The following is a 24,722-nucleotide window of genomic DNA, read 5'->3' on the forward strand; positions in this document are numbered from 1 at the left end:
ACATAAGGGTATCAATTGTGTACCGAAATTGTTTAAATGACACAGAACTACATTGTTTAAATTTTGGTACAATATATGTGCCAAAATCGAATTTGGCAATTTGGTATAGTACATTATCAGTTTCATGTATCATATAGTGGATATGTACCGAAATCGTACTGAATTACCAATGTACTGTGACAAAAAAATACTGTACCAAGTAGGGGTTATTTATGTAATTTCACAGTTAAAGATAAGGTTTAGTAAGTTTTACCCTAATTCTTCATCTTTGTCTTTGGCTCTTCTCTCTTGACTCTCATCATCAAATCCTCTGGTGGCCTCTGACAGTTCTCTATAGGTTATTCTAAGGAAGTTCTGGGGTAGAATCTGTGAAAGCTTGTTGTTTACTGGAGTACAGCATTTTGAAGCTTACCTAAAAGAGCTAGGAAGCTGCCCTTCAAAAGAATTATTGGACAGATTGATTGTAGAAACAGCAAGACAATTTGACAATTGATGGAAGATTCATCTTCCCAGATAGAATGTTTGCTGTCAAATCAATTTCTTGAATTGATTCCATCTTGCTAATTTCATGTGGCAAGTTCCCTTAATTATGAGAAAGATTCAAAAGCATTCTGATCTCACTAAAACTAGTAATATTTCTCCAGAGATTCTCCATTTTAATCTGTTAAAGGGCAAATCTAGCCTGTATATGTCCTTGCACTGACCCATCTCAGATTTTCAAGAGGCATTTCTTTTGAGAGCAGATTGCTGTCGGGCTACACATAAGTTAATTGATTAAGGTTCTCTATACTTAGTTGATATGTGGAATTTCTCCAATTAAGCTGTAAGCCCAATGTGTTGTTGGAATTGACCCTATGAGCAAAGTTGTTAGACAATGTAAGTTGTTGTAGCACTTTGAATCAACCATTGATTTCTAATGGAATTGTTCCATTTAAAAGGTTGCTTCACAAGTCCAACAACTAAAGATTTGAAAAATTTGATGTTTGAAAGAATTTGCCCAATAATTTGGTTTCCTTGAAGTTCAACATGCATTAATCCAGCTCCAAGTTGACCTGTAGTGTCAACCAATTTAACAAGGGTCTAATTCGGGAGGCGATCACGGGTAGAGGATAAGACATGGAGAAGAATGGATCATTTCATACTGAAATTATACCATTTCATATATCGTTTTTTGACACCTATTTCATATTGAAATTGTACCGTACTATTTTTTAAAGTTCTTTTTGATATCAATTCTCATTGTCTATTATGCCTATTTAAAAGAAATAAGTACAAGAATTCATTATTGGTCAAAAATGAAAAACATTTTGGTGAATTTTGTCAAAAATAAATTATGGAATGAAAAAAAAGTTTGGTATGTCAAAATGAAAAAGTTGTTAAAAAACGATAGTGAACAAGTGAGAAAAGAGAAAAAATATGATTTTTACAAAAGAATGTGTATTGACTATTTTACCCTCATCTGAACTATAAAATTTTAAGTAAACCTTTGCATAAATGAACAAAATGAACTTCTCACCCTAATCCATAATAGACAAAAAGTCTATTTATGGATTTTGGAGGCTTTTCTATTATTTTAAATAAAAACAAAATTGATAATAGATGCCAAACAATTTAAAATAATGAATTTAATAATTGAGAATGATAATTGATACAAAAAAGAGCCTAAAATACCATTTTCATATTGTACCATATAACTTTGCCACAATACATTTTTGGTTTACGGTGTAGAAATTCGGTATGGTATTATTAGCGCACCAAATACCGATACCATACGGATTGACACCTTTACAAGGACAAAGCTTTCACTCGTTGAGTGCAAACCTTGGTGTTTCAAGTTTGAATTGTTAGAATTCATCTTAAATAATGTGGATTTAGATTATCCAGTAAAGTTGTTTATTAAAAAAAAAAATTATCTACTAAAATTTGTTATGGTTTCAATATGAAACTGATATTTATCAAATTTGAAATCAAGCTTTAAATCTCAGCCTATTATTTGAAAATATCTGCATTACTGTGCACAACAGATGATTTTTTTCTTGGAAGAAATTTGAACTCTTGACTTGTTACTTATTTAGTGATAGATTTACGCCTACTAAGGCGATACAGATAGAAATATTGTTGTACTAGCATTAGGCAATGTTTATATGGACCAGGAATTGGACCAATGAACCAGATAGCTATTTTGATTCACACTCAAAGAACAATAGAAAATCTTTGCATTTGCATGTGAGAATCAATTATAGGTATCTTGGAATTGTAACTTGTATATATAAAGGAAAGGAGGTACCTAAATCTAGTTTTAAGGAAATTTGAACTCTTGACTTGTTACTTTTTTGTCGTTGATTTTCGCCAGTTAAATTCCAGGTTTCTTAGGCATCATCAAGCTGATACTTATCCGGATTCACTAATTTAAAAATGCATAAAAGCAATTCTTAGAGAATGCATCCAATGCAGTTAACATGCTTATAATATGTCTAGGGTTTGACCGTGGGTAATGATTAGCACCTTTGTGAAGAGGGTCAGTATTTGATTCTCCCGTGATATATGTAATGGTATACATCTCTCTATATATAAAATCACCAATTCCCCAAAAAAAAACCAAGGAAACAAGAGGACTTAATGGAGATATATGAGATTCTCAAACGGCAAGATAACGATGATCGCTCGCATACCATAAGATCCCGGGTGAAAATTTGGTGCTGAATGAATTATAACATCAAAAATTTTAATCCCTAAATTTCAAAGGATTTTGCCAACCTCATTGTTTCTCCAATGGGCAATGCTATCCTACAAGGGTATATATAAATCTCATTGCTTTCTATTGTAAGAATGGTTATACATTGAATACAATCATCTTTTTTCTTTTTTTTGGGTACAAAAATACAATCATCTTTGTAACATCAAGGAATAGATGAAACACCAGTATATGCTTTTATCTCACAAACACAAACATTCTTCTTCAATCTTTAAGAACGAAATAATATAGAAATTAAAAAATGAAAGGAAAAAAAAAAAATCACATTTAACAGTGATGTTAAAAGCAAAGAAAGATTCATACCTACATGAAGGTTTTGAATTTACCCCAAAAAAATGAAGGTTTTGAAATGGAGATATCAGTTGAATATATATCAGTTGTGTGAGATGGGGTGTTTATTTAGCCCAATTCTGAGGATGACATGCTGAGAAGTTGGCGATCTCTAATCCTGCGTTGAAGCCGGACAAGCGCACGCATGCAATTTAAGGCTATGCGTGCTTGGCTCCTTACTTGTGCTCCACGAACCACTGCTTGCAGCCTCACTAAGCTTCTCAAAGCTCGGTATGCTCTTCTTGCCTGTTATCATATAATCAAAAACTTAATTTGATTACCGAGAGAATCAAGAAGAAAAGCCCATAAAATCTAAAGAAAGTACATACAAGACGACCCCTGAAAAAGGCTTGGATGATTATGGCAGCGAGGTCCTCTTTGAAGGACAAATCCTCCAAAGATGAAAAAGAAGCACTGGCATTGGCATAACCTTCATCATCACCATCATCTCCACTTGCAGCATCAAACTCTTTAGGGTATTCAATTATGTGTTCTTCATTGGCTTGCTCTTTCTCTTCCTCTTCCTCCATTTCTTCATTTGTGAAGGTGTCGCTGTTGTTAGTGTGATTGAAGACGATAATTGGCTTGTGTGGCGGTGATTTACTGAACTTCCTTCGAACGGCTTCAACCAAATTAGTCCCTATTCCCATGCTGCATGATTTCTGAGTAGAATCTGATGATCTTCTGACCCTGAAAGTCCTTTGAACAGCTCCTACCCAATTCCTCTTTACTGCCATCCCTAACCCAATCAGAGAGGTCAGTCCTCCCTCTCTCTCTCTTTTATCTTTCCTGAAGAGAGAGAGAGAGAGATGAGTTCTACTCTCAAGAAAGGGAGGGAGAGAAGGTGGCTTGAAGGAAGGAAATGTGCTCACCATGTACTGTACGTACAGAGCAAACTTATTGGAACTGCAGAAGAGAAAAAGAAAGCAACGTGGGGGCATGTTAATGTACTATTGGTTTGAAGCATTCCACCACGCAGGCCGGCAGAAGCCAGCAGCAATACCAGATTTGATTAATGGTTCCTCAGTTTCACTTTCACCTTAATGGGCTTGGCAGTTGGGCAATGAAAGAATTTATTGATCACAAAACAAAGAATGTTTCATAGATTGAGTGATGTTCCCAAGATCTTCTACAATTAGCCAATTAGGAAACTGGGATTGCAGAGATATTAGTATATCCACTTACCTGCCGTCAATGGAGTATAGATATATCCAATTTGTATTTCAATAATTGGTATTCCAATCCAAGTCAAGATTAAAAAAAAGGGTTTAGTGGTAGCTGTTAACAGAATGGAAATCTCTCCTGGTCAATGATGAATTCTTGCCAAGTCAACTCTTGGATTCTGCAGACTATCCCAAGACATGTATGCAAAAAGAATTGGGGTTCTGCATCTATGCCATGGTTTTATCTTCTGCAAAGCATAAATCAGCTCATGATTGTCAGGCTCCTCTCATGTCTGCTAAACAAGATTATAAAAATACTAGTCCTGCAAACATAGCCATTCCTTCACAGCTTTTCCTTTGGAGACAAAGCAACCAAGGTTTTTGCGATCAATTCTCAAAGGGCTTCTCATTCGAATCATCATCTCCTTAACCAAGGCTCTCACCGGCGACTCTCCCCTAATGTTACTATGCTTTCCCACTCCACAGACAACAACCACCTCAGCCGGAATGATCAAACTCCCACTACGGAAACCTGATCTCAGTTCTTCAATCCACTGTAACATGATCACAAAAGCAGAACCCAAGTGCATTCCATGTAAATCTAACTTACCCTCTGAACAACTCCATTTCAAGGTTTCCATTAGCAATGATGATCCAATCAGTTCTTCAACCAGCAAACCCTCTGCTGTCGGCAACTTCTCGATCAATCCTTCCATCGTAAGGGGAAGAAGCTTGAGTTCTCGGAAGAAGCAACATAAATGCAGGGCATGAATTCAAGACGGAATTGTAGGTGCGAAATGAGTACTGAATGCCTGAATCCTTCATCTTGCGAAGCCATGATTTCATTTCTGATAGCTCTGAACGATCGCCATACGACGAAAGAACAATATTCGAACAAACTGTATCCAAAACGAACCCTTTATCCTCCATCCGTCCAAGAACTCTTCTCATCTCCTCGAAAGATCCTGTTCTCCCATACCCATTTACGATACACCTAAATTCATAGGGAGATGGCTTGAATCCTTCCAAAGCGTGCATCTCCTCCATGAATTTCTCGGCTTCATGGGGAAAATCCAGGGTACACAAGCCTCGTATCATCGTCTCGGAAGCTCGTCGTCTCAGAGGAAAATTGGGGGAATTGGAGAGAAGTTGTTTCAGATGTCCGTAAGAGCAGACGACACCTTGCTTCGATCCACGCTTGGAATAGGAATCGATCAGATCGCAGTAAAAGAAGGCCAAGTCTTGTCCTCCGTTTTGAAATCCTAACTTCTGAATCGATTCGGAGAGTAGGGTCTCCGCTTCTTCAAACTGCCCTTGCTGGTCCAGTAAAGCGATAAGAGATGCCACCAACTTAGGGTTCCAATGAAACCAAGAAGTGGTAGTAATCCTTGTGTATAACTGCAACCATACCGGGAATGAGTTAACGACTGATGCATATACAGAGAATAAACGAATCAATCAATACAGAAAGTAAATTGAGAAGTTAAGGGATAGTGAGAACGTTACGGGGAGAGCTAGAGAGGAGAGATTATGGTGGATTTTGTCCGAGGAGAGGAGATGAGAGAGGGCGTTGAGAGCAATGGGCTTAGAAGAGGAGGCGACGAACTTCCGAATCAGACGGTGGGCGGAGGAGGAGTCGCCATCTGCGGCGGCGAGGGAGGAGAAGAAGCGGTGGCCCTGCTTGCTCAGAGCAAAGATCGTGGCTGAGAACGGTTGCCGCCGGTTGGGCTTGTGGTGGAGAGTCTGGAAACTCCATGAGAGAGGAAGGAAGGACACCTGTAGTCTCGCTGCCATTAAATTACAGAAATGGCACAAAGACCACTAACACAGATGGGTTGAAGCCAAGGGCTATCAATCTTGTATTTTCTTTTCTTTTTTGGGGGTAGAAAGTGATTTCAGTGAAAGTGAAAGGTGGGGCAAGAAAAAACACAAGGCATCCTGATTACACGAGTCCTGATCAGCCAAAGATCAGAAGTTGGTTTGATTGTCCTATTTGCCATGGACAAGGCTCTCGTTACTAGAGCATTTGCAATAACATTTGCAACTCTAGAAATACAAGAAAAAACACAAGACTCAAAAGGAGGATTGAAGGCTTCTAATGTCTTCCACAATGCTGGTCACCTCCAAGCGGGGAATCATAGAAAAGACCTTTGCAATCAAATCAAACACACATTGGAAAGACCTAGATGAATAGCCTTCAACATACCATACCAGATTGCAAGAGCCTCTCCCACCACATTTTAGCTTTAGGTGTTTTCTTCAGAGGTTCATAAATGTGAAGAGTGCTTCTAGTGCGAGGCTTTTGTTTCCCACGTTGGCCTATGGTAAGACAACTCTCACCAACGGGGATGATGGGTGGTTCTGGTCCAAGTAACTTTGGTTAAGGTTCAGGGTAAATCAGTTTATGGTTTAGATATGATTTGATAGGATGGTTGCAAGGTAATTGAGATATAAGGTTCATTGAACTAACTTGATGGGTATTTGCTATTTGGCAGCCCATCAAGTTTTGTTGGGCTATTATGGGCTTGACATGGGTTAGGTAAGGTTGATGTTCAAGGTAGGTGATCCAACAATTAGCATCCAACGATGTGTTTTGGCAATGCAACACTTGGGAGGACGTTAAATTGACAAAATTGACATTGGCCATGTGCTTGAGCAAAGATAACACAAAAGTTGAGTGCTCAGGTTGAAGTCTCAAGAAATCCTTGATAGGGGAAGGAAGATTGGGATTCAAGTGAGCTATATGCATAGGTAGGCCATTAGAAGGTTTCAGAGACATGGGTGTTGGGAGTGGTGGCCAAATCAACTGATATAATAGGGTTGGAAAGTTTATTATACGAAATTGGTAAAGTGAGAGGGTCATCTAATGGGATTTGGGAACTCATGTCAGGTGTCCTCAGCTCTTGCGAAGTCTGAGCCACCAATGAAATCGAACTGGTGTAATTTTTCCTGTTAGCAGGTAAAAGATCATTGCCTGTAGCCCTTTTTGAGGGAGTAAGATCCTTGGTAATCCGATCTGCCTCTTGAGACAATTGACTCTTTGACCTGTCACCGCGCGTCCTATCAATACCAACCAATTTACTGTCACCAGTACCTTCATCATCCAATGCTCCGGTGCAATCTTCCGGCCTCAAGGCTCAAACTATTGAACTCTGAACCATACTAGATTCTGCAACCACTCTATCCTCAAAGACAGGTACAACAAACCTCAACAATCAGTCATTAGGTATGGCGCCTCTAATTTTTGGGTGATATTTAGGGCCAAGTAAACTACTGTATACAATTCTCACTGCATCCATGAATTTGATAGTACCAACTATGCTCTTCAAAACGGGTATGGCATTTCTTCTCTTCATGTCCAAGCATATCGCAGAAATAACAAAATAGAGTGAGCTTCTCATACTTCACCAGAATCTGATTTTGTTCTCCAAAACTAAGCTTTCACATTTATGACCACCGTCAGCGCTTTATTAACTTTCAAATTGACTCTAGTTCTCGCATAATAGATTCTATTACCGAACTGCCAACCTTCAATAAATACCACTTTGCTGGGATTACCAACCTTCCTAACCATTTTTAGAACTATGGAGCAGTGGCATGAGTTTCGGGAATTCTGGGGAAACGTACACCCAACTTTGCATTATATCGCCGAGATATCACCGATATCTCGGCGATTTCCTCCGAACCGGGATAATTAACGAAAAATCGATTACATCTCCATCTCCCCTGATTTCTGGTACCTAATAGATTACAGAAGAACCCTCTTTGTGTTTTCAATTTTTCTGATAAAAAAGAAGTGCAAGGAAATGGTTCTAGTCGCACCAAGCCCTAAAAGAAAAACGAGAAGATTGAAGCAGAACAAGAAGAAACCCTGTATTTTTCTGATCAAGAAGAAGAGAAAAATGGTTTGATCGCACCAAAGCCCTAACCGTTACTTTCTGATCACCGGCTATTTTCTTCACTTCTTTTGTTGCTTTGCTCAATGATTAACCTAATCCACCGCAACAAACAAATTCTTCTTGCCTAGCTCCACGCCTCCACGAAGTTCTTCTCTGCACTCAGTTAGCGGATTTTGCTTCAGGAATTTGTTGTAAACAGATGAAGAAACTGCTGAACTGCAAGTCTGCATCTCTACAGTGGCTTGGAAATTTGTATAACTTGTATTTCACGTTTCACCTTTCACGCTTGGAAACTTGAAATAAATATTTTAAAATTTTAAACCCTCTTTTACACAAAACGCCAAATGCAAAAAGAATAAAAACCATAATATTAACAAAAAACCCCAAAGAAAAGAAAAAGAGAACTAATATTATAAACGGAACAGAAATACAGATAAAAATGTTAATATTTTTATTATTTATTGAAACGAAATGTTATTAAGGAAAACGAATGGAGATTCGGTGGGGGGAGGGGCTGCATGGAGGGGTCCATGAGTTTCGTAGGAATCTGGGGTAACTACACCCAAAATTTGCATGACGAGAAGTCCCATTCACTCCTACTATTCCAAGGTTGAAGAATTAGCAGATTGCCTGCCACAAATCAGGGACCATCCTCCATAATGTTATCCCTATCCATCTTCTATTGGAAGTGGAAATAGTATTTCCTTTCCTCAACTAGAACCACCTCTACCTTATGACAAGGGTTCCAAGTCGAAATAAGTCCCTCAAAACTGCTTGTCTACGAAACTTTCTGCCTTCCACAATTAGACCCACTAGAGTATTCTCCCAGGTTTTATTAACTCGCACCACATCTGCTGCATCCAGCTCCAAATCATCATCTAAGGTTTCTTCCTGGCCTTCCGCATACTGAGAATCAGGTAAAGATTGGGATGGAGAGGGGGGATTTTTTGTTGGATTAACAGGTATTGTCAAACAGAACAAGCTCCTGCATTTTAGAGGAAGAGCCAGCCGAGATAGATATTAAGAAAAGAACAAGCCTTCACCGAGAATAGAGGAGAGGGGGTTGCAGGGGAGAAACGATTAAAGCATGCTTTAGGTGAAGGACATCATCAAGCTGCTTTTAAACTACCATTCTATCACCTTCTCCCTGAATGTTCCTTTCCTCTCTTCCGAAATTCTGAAACCTAGAATTGATCCACCCATGCAAATTTTTGGAGAGAGAATAGACTTCCCAACGAATATAAGTTTCTCTAAGAATTTTTATTTTTTTTTGGGGTGTCAATCTTCGTATCTAGAAAAGATGTGAACCAAATCGAACCTAATCAAAACTGGAAGAATCCAAACATGAAATGAGACCAAATGAAAATTCAAACCGGAATCGAAACTACCGATTTACCTAATTAAGAAACCGATATCAGCCCAAAACCCATTGAAAAGCCTATTTGGAACGTAATCAAAACCGAACCGAATTTGTAAAGCAGAACTGAAAGTCTGAAACACATTTCAAAACTGACAAAACCAAACTTAAACCAGACCCGGATCGAACCGTTGTATTGACCAAAAAATGGACCCGTTGAGCTATGTTTATCCTTTGGATTTGTGGGATAAAAAACGAAAATTATGCAATTGAGAGTTGAAACTTGATGGTGTCGCTGTAGATGTACTGAAAGTCCAGTAAGTCATCACTGAACTCGTAACCTGAGAAGGAACGATGACGATAATGGCGAACTTCGTCAGTGTCTCTGCTCCTCCAGTCATCTATCGGAATCGTTATCGTTCTCCAAATCATGGTGTTACCCGCAATGTTGAATTCAAGGTAGCCCAAGTCCGAATACCTCCCCTTGTTAGAAAACTATCTATCCCCTTGTCCTCTCTATGGGGAAAAGAATTGAATAATTCTGAACTCTTGGTTTCAGGGAGCAGCAGCGAAATTGCCTGTGAAATGTTCTACGGGCCCAACTCAAAAAGCGGATTCGGAAGACGAAGAATTTGACCGTCCTTCATGGAGCCTTTCCTCATACAACTTGTATGCAGGACTTGGAGCTTTGGGGTTTATCGAAACTGGATACTTGACTTATCTTAAATTTACCAATTCCGATGCTTTATGCCCTGTTAGTGGCGGCAGTTGCAGTGACATTCTTAACAGTGATTATTCCTATGTGTTCGGTATGTTATGATCTCTTCTTTTCTTTCTTCTCCGACCTTTAGTTATATTTCCTTTTAGTTGGTATGTGGGCACTGTGTTCTGCAGTTGATTGATTTGAATTGCTGATAGACTTAGATGGTGGTCCTCAAGATTCTACTTGTTTATTACTAAAGGAACTCCCAATTGTCAATCCACTGTTTGTTCTACAAAAACAAACTCCTCTCTTTCTCCCTGATGGGTTTCTATTACATACTCCCAATGAATCTAGTAACAGCTAATTTCCCACCTTATATCCGTGACACAAAGATAGTGGAGCTAGATTACTGCACTAATATATTGTGAGGAAGAATTGGTTTACTGCTAATTTACTTTTTGGTGATCAAATGCATACATCAGGTTGAAGGTACTAATCTTCTGCTTCCCCATTGAATTGGTATCATAGATGTTGATTTTCTTTACTTGAATTGGATCTCTCAGACACAGCCTCTAGAATGTTCAATATGATCGTGTGAGGAAGTTATGAGAGAAATGGTTTGGAAAAACAGGCAAACCCGGCCTAAAAGGCCCCCCCAAACCCCCCCCCCCCCCCCCCCCCCCCCCCCCCCCCCCCCCCCCCCCCCCCCCCCCCCCCCCCCCCCCCCCCCCCCCCCCCCCCCCCATAAAACCTGGAGGAGAACTTAATGTTTGACTTTATACCCGTGCCCTGGAAACCTTTACTAGAGACATGAAAATCTACTTAAGATGGTAAATGAAAAGAAGATAAAAGGGGTGCAAATAGTCAGGCTTAGTTGAGAAATCTCATGCCAAAGGTTACGCCTATCCATGGATGGACCTCTCTTCTCGTCCAGCTTCCATGCCAATACAAGTAAGCCTTGACATCCCAATTTGAGCTAGAACGAGACCTGGTAATGCATTTATTGATCCTTCCTTTCCTATGAACTGATGGGGCAGATAATCTAGAATGAGGCCTGTATTGGTTCTATTGCCAATACAGGGGTATCCACTGCACAGCAGTGATCCCAGGCATGCACCATTTGATGCAGTTTCAGTTTAGTATTTTCCTTGTTTGGTTTTCTGAGCTGCTTCTTAATTTTTGAGATGGGTGTCAGATTCCAACAAAGTTTCATTGGGTTCTTTTAATCTTCTTCATTCTCCTATCTTGGGCTTTACAGATTAGGCGATGCCGCAATGGAATGTAGGGAGGACAGAATTAATTAAGATGACCTTCCCCTCTGGCACAGATGCAGTTCCCTCTCCTTTGCAAAATTGATTTTACCTATTTCTATACTTTGCTCTTGAAAGTCAAGGGACCTGGGATCACCCTCTACTGGAAGACGCCTTTACTGGAGAGAGTATGTCTAGATTTCCATAAAAGTTGAATAAAAGAAGAAATAAATGGCAGCCTTTGTTGATCCCATTTCCAAACTTCCATTTTAGTTATACCCCTTATTCGGTTCCTTGAATTTCACCTTAAGGAAATATCTTTCGACAATGAACTCCATCTTTCGCGTATAAATCAAAAGAAGTGTAGAACAAACCCTCCTTCCACCCCCCCAACCCTCTCTTTCCAAGAACAAACAAATCTTTTTAAAAAACAGAAAACAAAAAGCAACTTTGTCTCTCAATTTTAGTGCAGATGAAGTTTTGATGGAGAATTTAATGTCCTTAGTTTGGATTTTGCAGGCATTCCTCTTTCATTGATTGGTATGGTTTCATATGGTTTAGTTGCGCTAGTGGGTCTACATCTGTCAGGGAAGAGTTTGCTTTCTGGATTGAAAGAAACTGATGGTCATGTTATTTTACTTGGGAGCACTACAGCGATGGCAGCAGCTAGTGCATACTTTTTATACCTTCTGGGCACAAAGTTTTCTGGAGCATCATGCTCTTACTGCTTGATTTCAGCCTTCCTGTCTTGCAGCCTTTTCTTCCTTACACTAAAGGTGTGGTTTACTTTTCTCTTACTAGTAAAACATCCCTGTGGATGGCAATGAACAATTTTCTGCTTGTGTCTCGACTAGGAATTTGGGTTGCAAGAGATACAGAAGATGGTGGGTCTGCAGCTAGTTATAGCCAGTGCAGTAATTGCTGCTTTGAGTCTTTCATATAGCACTCAAGCTATTCAAGCCCCATCCATGAGGTGAGTCACTAAGTCCTCTATCAAGTGTATTTTAACTATAAGCATTCAAGACTTATCCCAAATGTTGGGGGTCTTGTTTCTTCCATCCTGATTTGCCATTTGATTCTATTTAAAGCCATAGAAGATTGCTTCTCTGGCTAGCTATTGGTCTTTGCTTCCATTGAAGGATTTAAAACTCAGTATGTAGATCAGATCAGACACTGCCACTCCTGATCCAGGTTGATCCAGTCTGATACCGGCTGACATTGGTGGTAATATTGATGGATTAAGCCTGATATAGTTATTGTTCCTGGTCTAAGATTACTTAATTTGAGACAATGTGAAAAGACCAAAGTGTTTTTGACTTGACAAGCATTATGACCATCAGAAGATGGATTGAACTCGGGTACTTGGCACAAGGCTAGTGTTGAGTTTTTTTGCAAGCCATGCTGGACTGACTGGATAAATTGAATGTTGGAAGGTAAAAGGATGGCATTCGATGGTATAAGTTTTTTTTTGTTAAGGTTTTTATATTTCACGAAATCAGTTGTGATGTAAGGGAAAGGTTAACTGTGTCTTTATTACATACTACATGTGATGTAGCCTGCCTATCCTCTTGGGAACCATTAGTGTAATTGGCTAAGGAGATTCTCCAGATGAATAGGGAGTTTTTAACCTGCAATCAGGAAACAAAGAGAAGCAAGAGAAGAGACGGAAGGGCTGTTTTTGGATTGTGAATAGATTAAAAGAAAAGAAGAGAACGAAAAGATAGGGATTGGGGAGCAGAGGTCTCAGCTTACACTTTCACAAATAAATGCAATTGAACTATCAAGTTTGATAAAAGGATCACATGCTTTTTTTGTTGTTGTTGTTGTTGTTTGTTTGTTTGTGGAGGGGGGGGGGATTAAATTGAGTGAACTTCAAAGAATTCTAGCAGAATTAAATAACCATTAAGTAATCATATGGACTTAAACACTGATACTGACTAGACTAAGATTAATACACTGGAAGTAGAACTCTGTGTAGCTATTAAATGTCCTAAATTTACTCAAAACACTTCACTAAAGATATAATCTCCTGTATCTTCCATGGACCAAGATTTTTATGCCTTAATAAGTTGTTTTTATATTCCAGCAGCCTGTAATGGACAAGAAAGAATAAATAGGAGGGTTGTTTTGGCTCTGAATTGTACTTGTAGTAACTTCAAAGAATAGAAGAGATAGAGGGAGAGCTAGCGGAGAGAAGTTCACTCGCGCACTTTCATTAACAAAGTTCAATTTCAATTGTCTAATCTGATTGGTGTTGCATCCTTGTATGCAAATATCAAAAGTCATACTTCAAAGTTCAAACACTTAAAACAAAGTCTAAAAATGTTAAATTACCATCAAGTAACTTAATGACTTATAACTAACGCTGACTAGTCTAACATTAATTAGATTAAAAAATGAAATTCTATTTTAGCTTATAAATATCCTAATCCAACTCACTTTAGGCAATAATTTTGTCTACCCCTATGTGCCTCAAATTCGGCCATTACAAGTTAATAGCTCTTGAAACAAAATGCCGTAACTAAATACTAGCAAAATGAGAACAAATTTTGACTGGCTTGCATTAAAATATATTGAGATCTTGGATTTAGGAAACCAAAATGATGTAAACCCAGGTTTAGGTTTAGACCTCAGGATCTTCTAATTGAATTCCAGGAGGCTTTAGCTAAGGGCTTTAGGGGTTATAAGGCTGCTGGGTTTTAGGGGTTATAAGGCTGTTGGGATTGTGATTTCAGGCCTGAAATTAAATAGGAATTCAACTTAGATTTGGAAATTCCAGTCCTTGGCCAACTAGGACTCAATTCAGGTTAGGGTTTTGGGAATGGGTCTCGGCTGGGAGGGGAAAGGGATAGGGTTTCTGGTTCTAATATCCAGAACTGTTTTCTATAGATGTTCTTCAACCAGAACCAGATCTGATGATTAGGACTTCTGAAATTTCAGAATCAAATTTCTGGAAATTCTGCAAGTTCAAGGAAGAAGACGAATTGCAGGTTTGTTAAACTTCAGAAATTAGGCTGAATTGGGAGAAATAAGAGTAGGACTAGGTTCTAGGCTTAAGGGCGACCAAAAGTGAAGGAAAAAGGGGTCAACTGGGGCTGGGAATATGGTTTTCCTATTAGGGTTAGGACTGTAAACGTGGGGAAGAAGAAGAGGATGAAAGATGGCTTCTAGGGCTTAGGGGAGGGCTGGAATTTTCAGAAAACTAAAGGGGAAGGGTGAGAGAGTATTTTTGAGGGGGTTAGGGCTGCTCCTAATGTCTGAAACTAAAGGGAGGGGTTGGGAAAGGCTGTGGATTGAAGAGGGAAGTGTAGGGGTTAGGGGAGGGGGCTTAGTACGAGTAGGAGTGCATTTTCAAGTCCAGAACGATATTGAGTCTGTTTGGTTTCATAGGCATCTTAACATTCAGTTTTAACCAATAGTTGGTTTTTTTTTTTTTTTTTTTTTTTTTTCTTTGAAATTTCCTGACACCGAGATACATTACAAATTATAACACATGCAATTGTTTCTCACTGTTCCTTATTAAATTAACCATCCGAATACAGATACTAAGATTTTTACTATATAATTATTACAGGTGTATTCTGATTTCAGTTTGGGAATAGTAATTTGGTGCAATTCATGGTTTTTGCATTTAGGTATATGTGCCTTACCAAGGAGGATCTTTTCTAGATAGTGAAACAGAATGGATCCTTCTTTGGTTTGGTTTGTTATGATTTTTAAAAGTCAGGTTTGGGATTCAGTTCCATATTGACAACCCTATTTCTGGTGGTGTACATATTCTTGAATCTCCTTTAGTAATGGTTTCCTTTTGTTGAAGTTTGATTACCTTTCATTCATTTTTGTTTTTTATCATCTGTTGGATGAGTTTTGTATTAATATAGTGTGTGATGATTAAACTAATAACAAATTAGATTTGCACTTGGAGTTTCTATTCAAAAGTGTATGTATGGGGGCTACTTATACATTTGGAGCTTGTTAATGAAAGGAATCAGATTATGGCACATAAAATTTTCTTTTTGATTGGAAATCCTTCTTGAAAGTTGACACAATGATTCTTCATACCTTTCCTTTCTCTAAATTTCAGACCTGCATTACCTGCAGCAGTCTGCTACACCATTAACAGGCTATCTAATCTTTAAACCAACCAGATTAATTTCCTGAATTCTCATACGTTGTCACTTCGTGGTGATTCAGCCTGGAAGCCTCAAAAACCTTGTAGGAACTTAGAAATTATTGCAAAGTACAACTTGTGCAACACAAACCCAAGAGAAATTTAGTCTTAGCCAGATGCCATATCTTAGTTTTCTTGATCCATCAAAGGGCACCCAGAGAGAATTAATGTTACTGTTACGATGCCATGTCTTTGCTTTCTTTAACCTCCCTCTCAACCCTGTACTAAGTCTATAGTCTTTGCTATATTTATTGCTACCATAGTTACTGGTGGTAGTAGCCAGCTGTGCCTATTTTTAAATCAGATTCTACAGCAAAATGTAGAAAAAAAGTTGTTGAAATTGGTGTTCACTAGCCAGATACTGGAGTTGTCCATTCTCCAGTTGATTAGATAGTAGTACTTCAGTCTAATTTCACAGCCTTCTTAGGTGTTGAGTATGGAGTTTCCTGTTATATTGTAGTTTTCATTCTGAAGATGCCGAAGATGCTATTTCTCTGTTTTATTGTTCATAGCACTCTTTTCCTCATTGTTCAATTTATGCAGCTCAGCCGAAATCGATCTGCAACCATTTACAGTTGAGATAAAAACAGAATCAAGTCCCTTGGCCATTTCTCTTGCGAGGCATCTTCATTCCATAGGAGCTAAAATGTATGGAGCTTTCTGGTGTTCTCATTGCTTAGAACAGAAAGAGGTACTAATATTGCCATCGCAAATTCATATTTGATGTAGGACATAAAGGTATGAGCTAGAGACTAAGTGCAGGCTTGCTAGGGGAGATATCAGTTCATGTTCACATTTGTCCATCACTCTTTTTGGGATTATTAAGATATGGGACATTTTCGGATATATTACCCAAAGTAATCAATACAAAAAGATGTACGAGTGACTGGTGTTGATGAATAGTGCTGTTGTGGACAAACTGAAGAAAAGTAATTTATCTTCATGTCCAAAAGATATAGGTGAAAGTTGGTCACCTTTCATCAAAAGCATTGGCCCATTTTCATATATGTATGCTATTTCTAAAACTGGAAATTCATTATGAGCAATTGTACCCTTCTTCTTGTTAATACAGATGTTTGGACGTGAAGCAGCTAAGCTGTTAGACTATGTGGAATGCTTCCCAAGTGGATATAGAAGTGGGACCAAAATAGCAAAGGCATGTGCAGATGCTAGAATTGAAGGTTTCCCGACCTGGGTGATAAATGGTCAGGTTAGAATGCCCCATCCCCAAGTGGACAATCTCCTCAACTTGTTTAGAATCTCAGCCAAAATTTACTTTTTCGGATCAACTACTCTTTTAATGTTGCATATGTGAATATTATAATGGGCTGTGCTAGAGCTTCTCCATGCACTTGCTTTACAACACATGAGGTGCTGACATGAGGAACCTCCATGCTTTTCTCATGCATCATCTCCATAATTATTAATGTGTCATATAATTCACTGCAGTGATATTTGTACCCCAAAATAAATAAATAAAAAAACGAGTAGATTGGTTTGATGCCACATTGATGCATTTCAATTGATGAGGCTTGTGACTGTTCAAGTAGGCATTTTGCTATCTTGTTGATTCCCTGCAGTTCAGTGGGAACTCCTAGGATCATGAACATAATGACCCTTCAGAGCAGGCAGTTGCTGTTCAGTGTGCTGTGTTATGTATCTCTATAACCTACCATCAACCACATATATTTTATTTGAAATCACCAAGGTCTACATCTAAGCCAACAAGGAGTTGGTCTAGCGTGGTTTTGCTGTTGACTGTTGTCAGGTCAGGGTGCCGAAATAACACCTAGTCATCAATCAATATTCATGTGTTTCCTTCATTAACAAGAAAAGGGTGCTCTTGCATTCAGTCTTCAACAATTCACGTGTTGGTGTTTGCCTTTCAACAATTGCTCTTTTCCTTGATACGGTTCTTTAATTATTTTTCCTTCTTCCTTCCCTCAGGTTTTGAGTGGTGAACAAGAATTTTCAACATTGGCAGAAGCATCTGGATTTGACCTAAATGATTTCAATCCAAGCTGATCAGTTCCCAGTGTGCCACTCATCCTGAACTGAAACGTGCAGATTGTAGATGATGTTAATCCAGCTTATGTTGAAATCGTCTTATGCCTCTTAACAAGTTTGAAGATATGGAAGCCTCAACAATTTTGAAGAATTTGGGAGGTCCAGGTCTCTAAAATGTACATAATTATATCTTTTAATTATCATTCTTTTTTATTCGGATTAAATTCATGTATATGGTACAGCCTCCCTTTCCTCCTCTTGTGGCACAATATACCTAGACATATTGATCCTGTGTCTTGCTTTGTTGTAGGGTACATCCAGAAGGCACTGTAAATATTATTTAATGGTTGCTGCCCTTTACCATCTTTAATAATGAAAGTGTTTTACTCACTTTTGGTGGCAATTCATTGCTGAAGGCTTACTTTGCATCCTCTGTGGCAAAAACTTAGGCTATGAATTGATTGGAGCCTCTTAACATGTCGTTAACTGTGATTCAGAGACTTGAGATGTTTAACATCAAGGCATTCTTTTCATAAACAAGAGCATCGTTATCTCTCTCCTCTGGCTGCTGCACCCTCTGCCCTTCAATCGTATAGTTTGGCTCCAATTCAGATGACAATGAGCATGCTTCGTTGAGGAATTTTAGTTGCGACACAATAGAACTGCTCATTCTGTGAATTAGGGAATGAAAGTATCTATGTTTGTTGAAAACTTCTCAAAGCTGGTGCCATTTGGAAGTTGCATCTCTAGCAAGCACCTCTCTAATATCATATGAGATGATAAAAAATAAAAATTACACTTCTGGTAATTTTGCAGTGATCAACATCTGTAGTTTGCTTTGGTGACCCAAAAGACTAGGGTTTGAAAAGTTGGATTGGATAGTCCACAAACGAGGGTGAGTATCCTTTTTGGTACTTTCACCAATTTTCCATTTAATGTTTAAAGTGTCCCATAATACGATGCAATTTTAATTGGTACGTATTAATTAATATTGGATACAACTAATACAATACCATCAATACATTTCATCCCCCTTCCCTTTCCTTAAATGGCACGTATTAGATTGCATCAACATCTAATAAAATACTTTCATATTACAAAATTTGTTAGGGTTATAGTAAACAAATGGTTTTGTGGCCTACCAAGTCTTTCAGTCATTTCCATTTATATGGGTTCATTTGATAATGTAATTGTAAAATGCTTGACTACATGTGTGGTGAAAAGAAAAGTTTTTTAATTGTCAATGATGTGTTACTAAAGCGGTTAAAGGCTCAACCTCCCACGGGGAGGTCTTGGGTTCGCACCCATTCGGCGGCATTAATTATATAAAAGCTCACTTGAAGATGTAATCATGGTGCGCGCATGCTGGCCTGAATGAACCTCATATATAAAAATTATAATTTGTAAGTTGAACTAGGAACTAGTGTTTTGTATGAGTTCATGAAGTGATGGTCTTTCACAGACATGCTTGCTTCGTCTAACAACATTATGTTTTGTATGAGTTCATGAAGTGATGGTCTTTCACAGACATGCTTTCTTCGTCTAATAACATTTTTGTTATCTTTGACTTACTAGAGATAAGGTGATTTTAAGAGTCGTATCTATATCCAGTATTGTATCGCTTTGACCAATGTATTTTAGTGTAATTTAATAGAGACGTATCGAGATGTATCGTATCGGTTGGGTCAAATATAGATACATATCGGCTAATATCGTATCATATCATGGGATACTTTAAACCTTGCCAGAGAGAATGTCTATATGAGTATAACATAGTGACATGAATATATACGTTTAGATCCTCAACATATGCTGAAACTATATCATAAAATCATGATAAAATGATAACACTTGAAATGAAATTTTAGAAACTCTTGCACTTAAAGGAATATAAAAATATATTTTCATTTTTTATTAAAAAGAAATTATAAATATTTTCTATCAAAGAGCTAAATTACTGTTGCTGGAGATCAAAGGAGAATCAATTTATTTGACATAAATACCCCTCTAATATATTCGTTCAAATAATTGTTTTCATTGTGCCATGTGTTATGTGTGATTGGTGGCAAAGCTCTTACATTTTTCAAATCTCTCCGGTTTAACCTTAAAACTATAATTGAACCTCATTTATTTTATTTTTACACTAAATCCACAAAGTAAAAAAGATTAAAATGTATAGGAGACAATTTCTTTAAGACATATTTATTTCATTCTCAAATACACATACCCAGATGCATCTCTAGCAATAGCATTGCTAGGATATTGTGGGGAATAGAGTAAATGAATGTGAAATTCATACAAGATGGGTAGCGCATTTTCGACAATATATCTACACAATTGTTTATGTCTCTATACAGAATACAAAGTTAATATCTAGAATTCGGGCGATCTCTTCCATAAGTTCTCTAAAGCACCTAGGAGCTAGCATCTCCTTGTTGATGTATTTTATTGATAGTTTTGAGTCATAATATATTTTAATTTTAGTGAAGCCTATTTTTGCTGCTAGTGTTATACCTCGGCTTCTAGTTCCCACTTTAAAATCCCTTATTTGTTCAGATTTGCACCACCAGCAATGACACATAAAACCTTTCCTTTGTGATCTCGAACTATAGCTCAATACCTATTGATTTTCTCCAATATCTTAATTGGGCAACTCAAGTCTTCATTATCCTAACTCTATTTAATATTCTAACATGTATAAAGATTGAGAGGCTAATGGATATGGTGAATGGTGTAAACTGAATTCTTTGGTACAATGAATTATTATGAACATATACGATGCCGACAAGCTATGGTGTTTTTATTCATTCATTGATTGTGATGAGTGCATACCCTTTAAATGTTCAACATACTCAATTTGCATCTTATTAAGAAAATTATTTTTTTGTCCTTCCCTACCAACCACATGACATTCTTACCCAACTTAATCTGCTTGATGTAGTTAAGGGTGTCAATCATACCGTGTGCTGTTTTTCAAAATCAATACCACGCTATTTATACATTATCCAATAAATATGGTATGGTATCAACAAAACTATATGGCTGAACAATTGGTACGGTAATAGTACGTATAAAACATTACAAATGAACCATATTGCAATCAATACCTACTTATAATAATGTTATGGTAATGGTACGACATACTTGTACCATATTGTATTCGATATAATAAGGATATAAAATAAACTTATTCAGTACTGTTTCCGTATTGAATTGATATCCTTAGATGTTTACTTTGTCCATCTTAAATCCCAAGAGATACCCATTGAATCTCCACCTCTATATTCATGGCTCCAAAGACAACCACCATGGAGGAGCCAAATACATTAAATCTCTGGGAAGTTTACCTAGTCCCTGCAACCAACCCTAACTAATTAGTCATCAAAGTTATTTTTCTTGACACCCTTAGGTGTTTACTTTATTTATTAAATCTTCCATGAGATTCACTCATAATTTTTTATCATGAACCACCTTCGGATTATTACATTCAACAATAATGTGCTTAGACAAAAAAAATTGATAATGTGTCAAGGTTCTTGGAGAAAGATATATGAAATTCAACCTCAGCGTGGAATTTTTTATTTTTTACCCAAAGTATTGACAACATAGATTTAACTAAAGAGTAACATTTTACCATTCAAGTGCTACATTAATGGGGAACCAGCCTCAAAACTTTAGGTATGTACTAGGGGTGTAAGCCGCACTTGGGTCAGGCTAGCCTAAACTCAACCACTATCCTATGGAGTTCAAACCCCAAACTCATACCTTGCGCTAAGGACCTAAACGCCAAACTCAAAACCTACTTATTAGAGTTCTAAGCCCAAACTACCCTAATTTATCTAATGGACTAGGTTAACCCTATTTACCCTAACTTGATACTATTTAACCCTCACAACAAAACAAAATTCATGGAATGGTACACCAAAAATATCGGAATTCATCTTTTAGTTATGAAATATAGATGTTTGTCAATTGGGCTAATCCAAGTTAGATGTTTGGCTTGATAATTATTCGAAAACAAAGGATCAAGCAGGATTAGTCTCAACCTTAACTCACTTTATAAAAGTTGAGTGTTTGACTGATATCCTAATATGTACTTTACTAAATAGAAATTAAGTATTTACTCTTACTAAAAGAAAAGAAAAAAGAAAAAAGAAAAAAGAAAAAAAAAGAGTTAATTTTCATTTGGACCCTCTAAGTATATTTTATGTCATTTTTTATCCAAAAAAAATTATCTTTTGCATTTGCCTCCCTTGAGATATCAAAAAATGTCAACCAATCAGGACAGCAAGTCTAAAACAGGGAATTGAAGGCTCAGATCAAGTCCAAACTTGAAGGGGTTTTGCACACACACCAAGTGACTTACCTAGTATGTAGAAATGCCTTCGAACCAAGTCAGAGAGTACTCCAAGTCCATCAACTAATCCCATCTTCATCAAGGTACAGTTTCCTTTTCAGTCCTGAACATGTTTCCATAAATGGAACATTGTCATCAACTCTCATGGATTCTAAGCCAAACACCAAGTCTTCCACTGAGATGGCCTATAGTTGACTTCTTGCTTTAATTCGGGTTGTAGGACATACAAACAACAGGGTTTCTGGGTCAAGGTTAGGGCTGGGTTTCACAATAATGTAGTCTCTAAACTAGACATGCATTAAGTCACACAAGCACGTTTGTTGGGTTCTTCACGGCAATTGGGTCAAGTCAAATCAATCCGTGGCTGGGGTATAAGTCACCACTCTCTCACATCACCATTGGTATAAGATCTGGCTCGTGTCAAGGATTACTCTAAGCCCAATGCAAAGTCATACGGTCTCGTACTACATATGGTCCTGATACTTCCCCTATGGCACCAACCAACTTGGTTCAGTGTCTTTTCCCACCTAGAATCAGCGTATCTTATAGCACCAACTAGCTCGGACTACGTTGAGCCCTAACCCTATGGTCATCCACATATAATGGACAAGATGTTCTCCATGTCCTCTCAAGGGTCATTTCACCGGTCTTGAGCGCCCATGAGCCCTTGTCTATTATATGCAACCCTACCATCTCATGATGACAGTGGGTCTACTTGATGCTCACAGGACCCAGCCACTGACATCACTGGTTAACCGGTTTCAATACCCCTACCGGAAGGGTAGTAGTACTCATGAAGTCACCTAGCCAAACACTTCTAGACATGCCCTACATATGTCAATCAATAATTAGGGAAAATGCCAAGGGCACCATATGAATGCGTCCCATACCGCCTCCTCTGGTATCCTATGGCAGAAATGCCAAAAGGGCATTCCCCATTCCCCAATGTTACCTAAACAATCACATAAGATCACTCAGGCAATGGGCGAACCCACAACCCTAGTAGAAAATACAAGGTAAGGATATTAATAGGGATAATTACTATTGCCCCCCTCACTTCTAAAGGTGTTAAGTGGCTGTTAACATCAAATATAAAATGTCTATTTTGCCCTTAAAATTAAGAAGTAAAAAATATAGCATTACCCTCATTTATAGAAACTATATTGCATATCAATTATATCCTTAAAATCTTATATTTTAGAATTAGTTTTGAATTTGGTGGGACCACATACTTATGATTGTTGAAACTTTCACATTCCACTTAATTTTTCATAATCATCATTATGGAAGTTTTACAAACAAATTAGTATATAAGATATAATTGATAGAAAATTTGGTAACATACATAATGGTTAGCATATATTAGGTGATTTTCAATTTTCAGTTTTGAATTAAATTTGATATTTCTTAATATTTTAGTTTCTATTTAATTACATCTATCCTTTATTTGGTGATTTATTTTTAGAGAAAAACAAAATCACATCTTTCCTTTATTTGGTGGTTTCTTTTTAAAAAGAAAAGTGAAATTAAAGTTAATTTTTTCCTATTAAGGGTAGTATTATAACTTGAAAAAGAGAAAATAAGTAAAAAGATAATTGAAGGGTTATTTTTGGGATTTTGAAACAATATATAGATGCCACATCATTAGTAAACTGACAGAGCTTAACGGTAGGGGGCATTAGTAATTGTTGACAAAGTTAAAGGTTGGAATAGTAATTTTAAAAAGTACAGGGGATAAAGTAATAATAAAATCAAAGTACAAGGGGGCAACAGTAATTATCCCATATTAATATTGTTCTTCCTTTTTCATCTCATACAATATCACACTATATTCATATCAATAACATAGGATTCAACAGCAAAGAGAAATACTCAAGCAATAAATCTTACATTCCATTCGTGCAAAGTCATACACATGCTTATCATAGTAAACATAAATTTACAGCAATTTATATCGATAAAAGAAATTAAAATAGTAACAATTAAATATGTATAACATGGTTAGTTATTCCTCACCTTTTACTTTGCTCCTTTCTCCAAAGTCCAAGAATTCACTCCCACAAGTTTGGTGACTAAAGATACATAAATGCTTATTTATGCAAGAAATTAATAATCACAAATTAGAGTCTATTTGAGTTTTAAAGGATATCCCAAAATCTTCCCACGAAAATTCAAATCCTTACCCTTACTTTACAAAAGGGTAGTTCCCAACCATACTAATAAATGATCTCTAATTCGCCACAGAATTGAAGTCTAAACGAAACGAAATTTTGGGGAAAACTAATTGACAACAAAAGGATCCTACGGGTACCTTGAATTTAATTAAATTTGACCCATCTCAAAAAACCCTAAATTTGGCTCTCATAAATCACCCGTGGGTGACCTAGAGAGTCAAAATGCGTAAACCTTAGTATGTGATCTTACCATTACTCCCACAAACTAGGAAGGAAAATTAATACAAGAAAAGAAAGCATCCAAAATACCTAACAACCTTCTCTTTCAAGATCTCCACGAAAGAAGAGAAGAGAAACTCTCACCAACCATGATTAAAGAGAAGGGTTAAAGAAAACTAACATTTCCTAATAATTTTGCGAAGATTTGGATCATAAAAACTTTCGGAAGGATGGAAACCGCTCTTTTTCTTGGTTTCTCCTCTTCCCACAGCCTCCAACTTGTTCTAGCCTCCAGAATGCGTTTACGGATGAGATAAAACATAAATAGGGTTTAAAA

General features: G+C 37.4%; 2 protein-coding genes across 2 annotated transcripts; one reads left to right on the forward strand and one right to left on the reverse strand.

The window, feature by feature from the left end:
* Nucleotides 1–2,306: 2,306 nt before the first annotated feature.
* Nucleotides 2,307–6,083, reverse strand: LOC149015419 (pentatricopeptide (PPR) repeat-containing protein). Its single transcript, XM_089156984.1, is given in 4 exon segments — nucleotides 2,307–3,331; nucleotides 3,415–5,000; nucleotides 5,002–5,646; nucleotides 5,755–6,083. Coding segments are annotated over 3 exon segments (1,368 nt in total). The 5' UTR covers nucleotides 6,043–6,083; the 3' UTR covers nucleotides 2,307–3,331; nucleotides 3,415–4,565.
* A 3,677-nt stretch (nucleotides 6,084–9,760) lies between these two features.
* LTO1 (NAD(P)H dehydrogenase (quinone)s) lies at nucleotides 9,761–18,209 on the forward strand. The gene is made up of 7 exons (XM_089156431.1): nucleotides 9,761–9,963; nucleotides 10,064–10,313; nucleotides 11,977–12,233; nucleotides 12,312–12,430; nucleotides 16,172–16,319; nucleotides 16,701–16,838; nucleotides 17,576–18,209. The coding sequence occupies exons 1-7, from the start codon at nucleotides 9,859–9,861 to the stop codon at nucleotides 17,651–17,653; spliced, it is 1,095 nt and encodes a 364-aa protein (XP_089012557.1). The 5' UTR covers nucleotides 9,761–9,858; the 3' UTR covers nucleotides 17,654–18,209.
* Nucleotides 18,210–24,722: the final 6,513 nt, after the last annotated feature.

The sequence above is a fragment of the Hakea prostrata genome, chromosome 5 (assembly GCF_041222555.1).
Source record: "Hakea prostrata isolate BN-2017 chromosome 5, UWA_Hpros_2, whole genome shotgun sequence".
NCBI classification, from domain to species: domain Eukaryota; kingdom Viridiplantae; phylum Streptophyta; class Magnoliopsida; order Proteales; family Proteaceae; genus Hakea; species Hakea prostrata.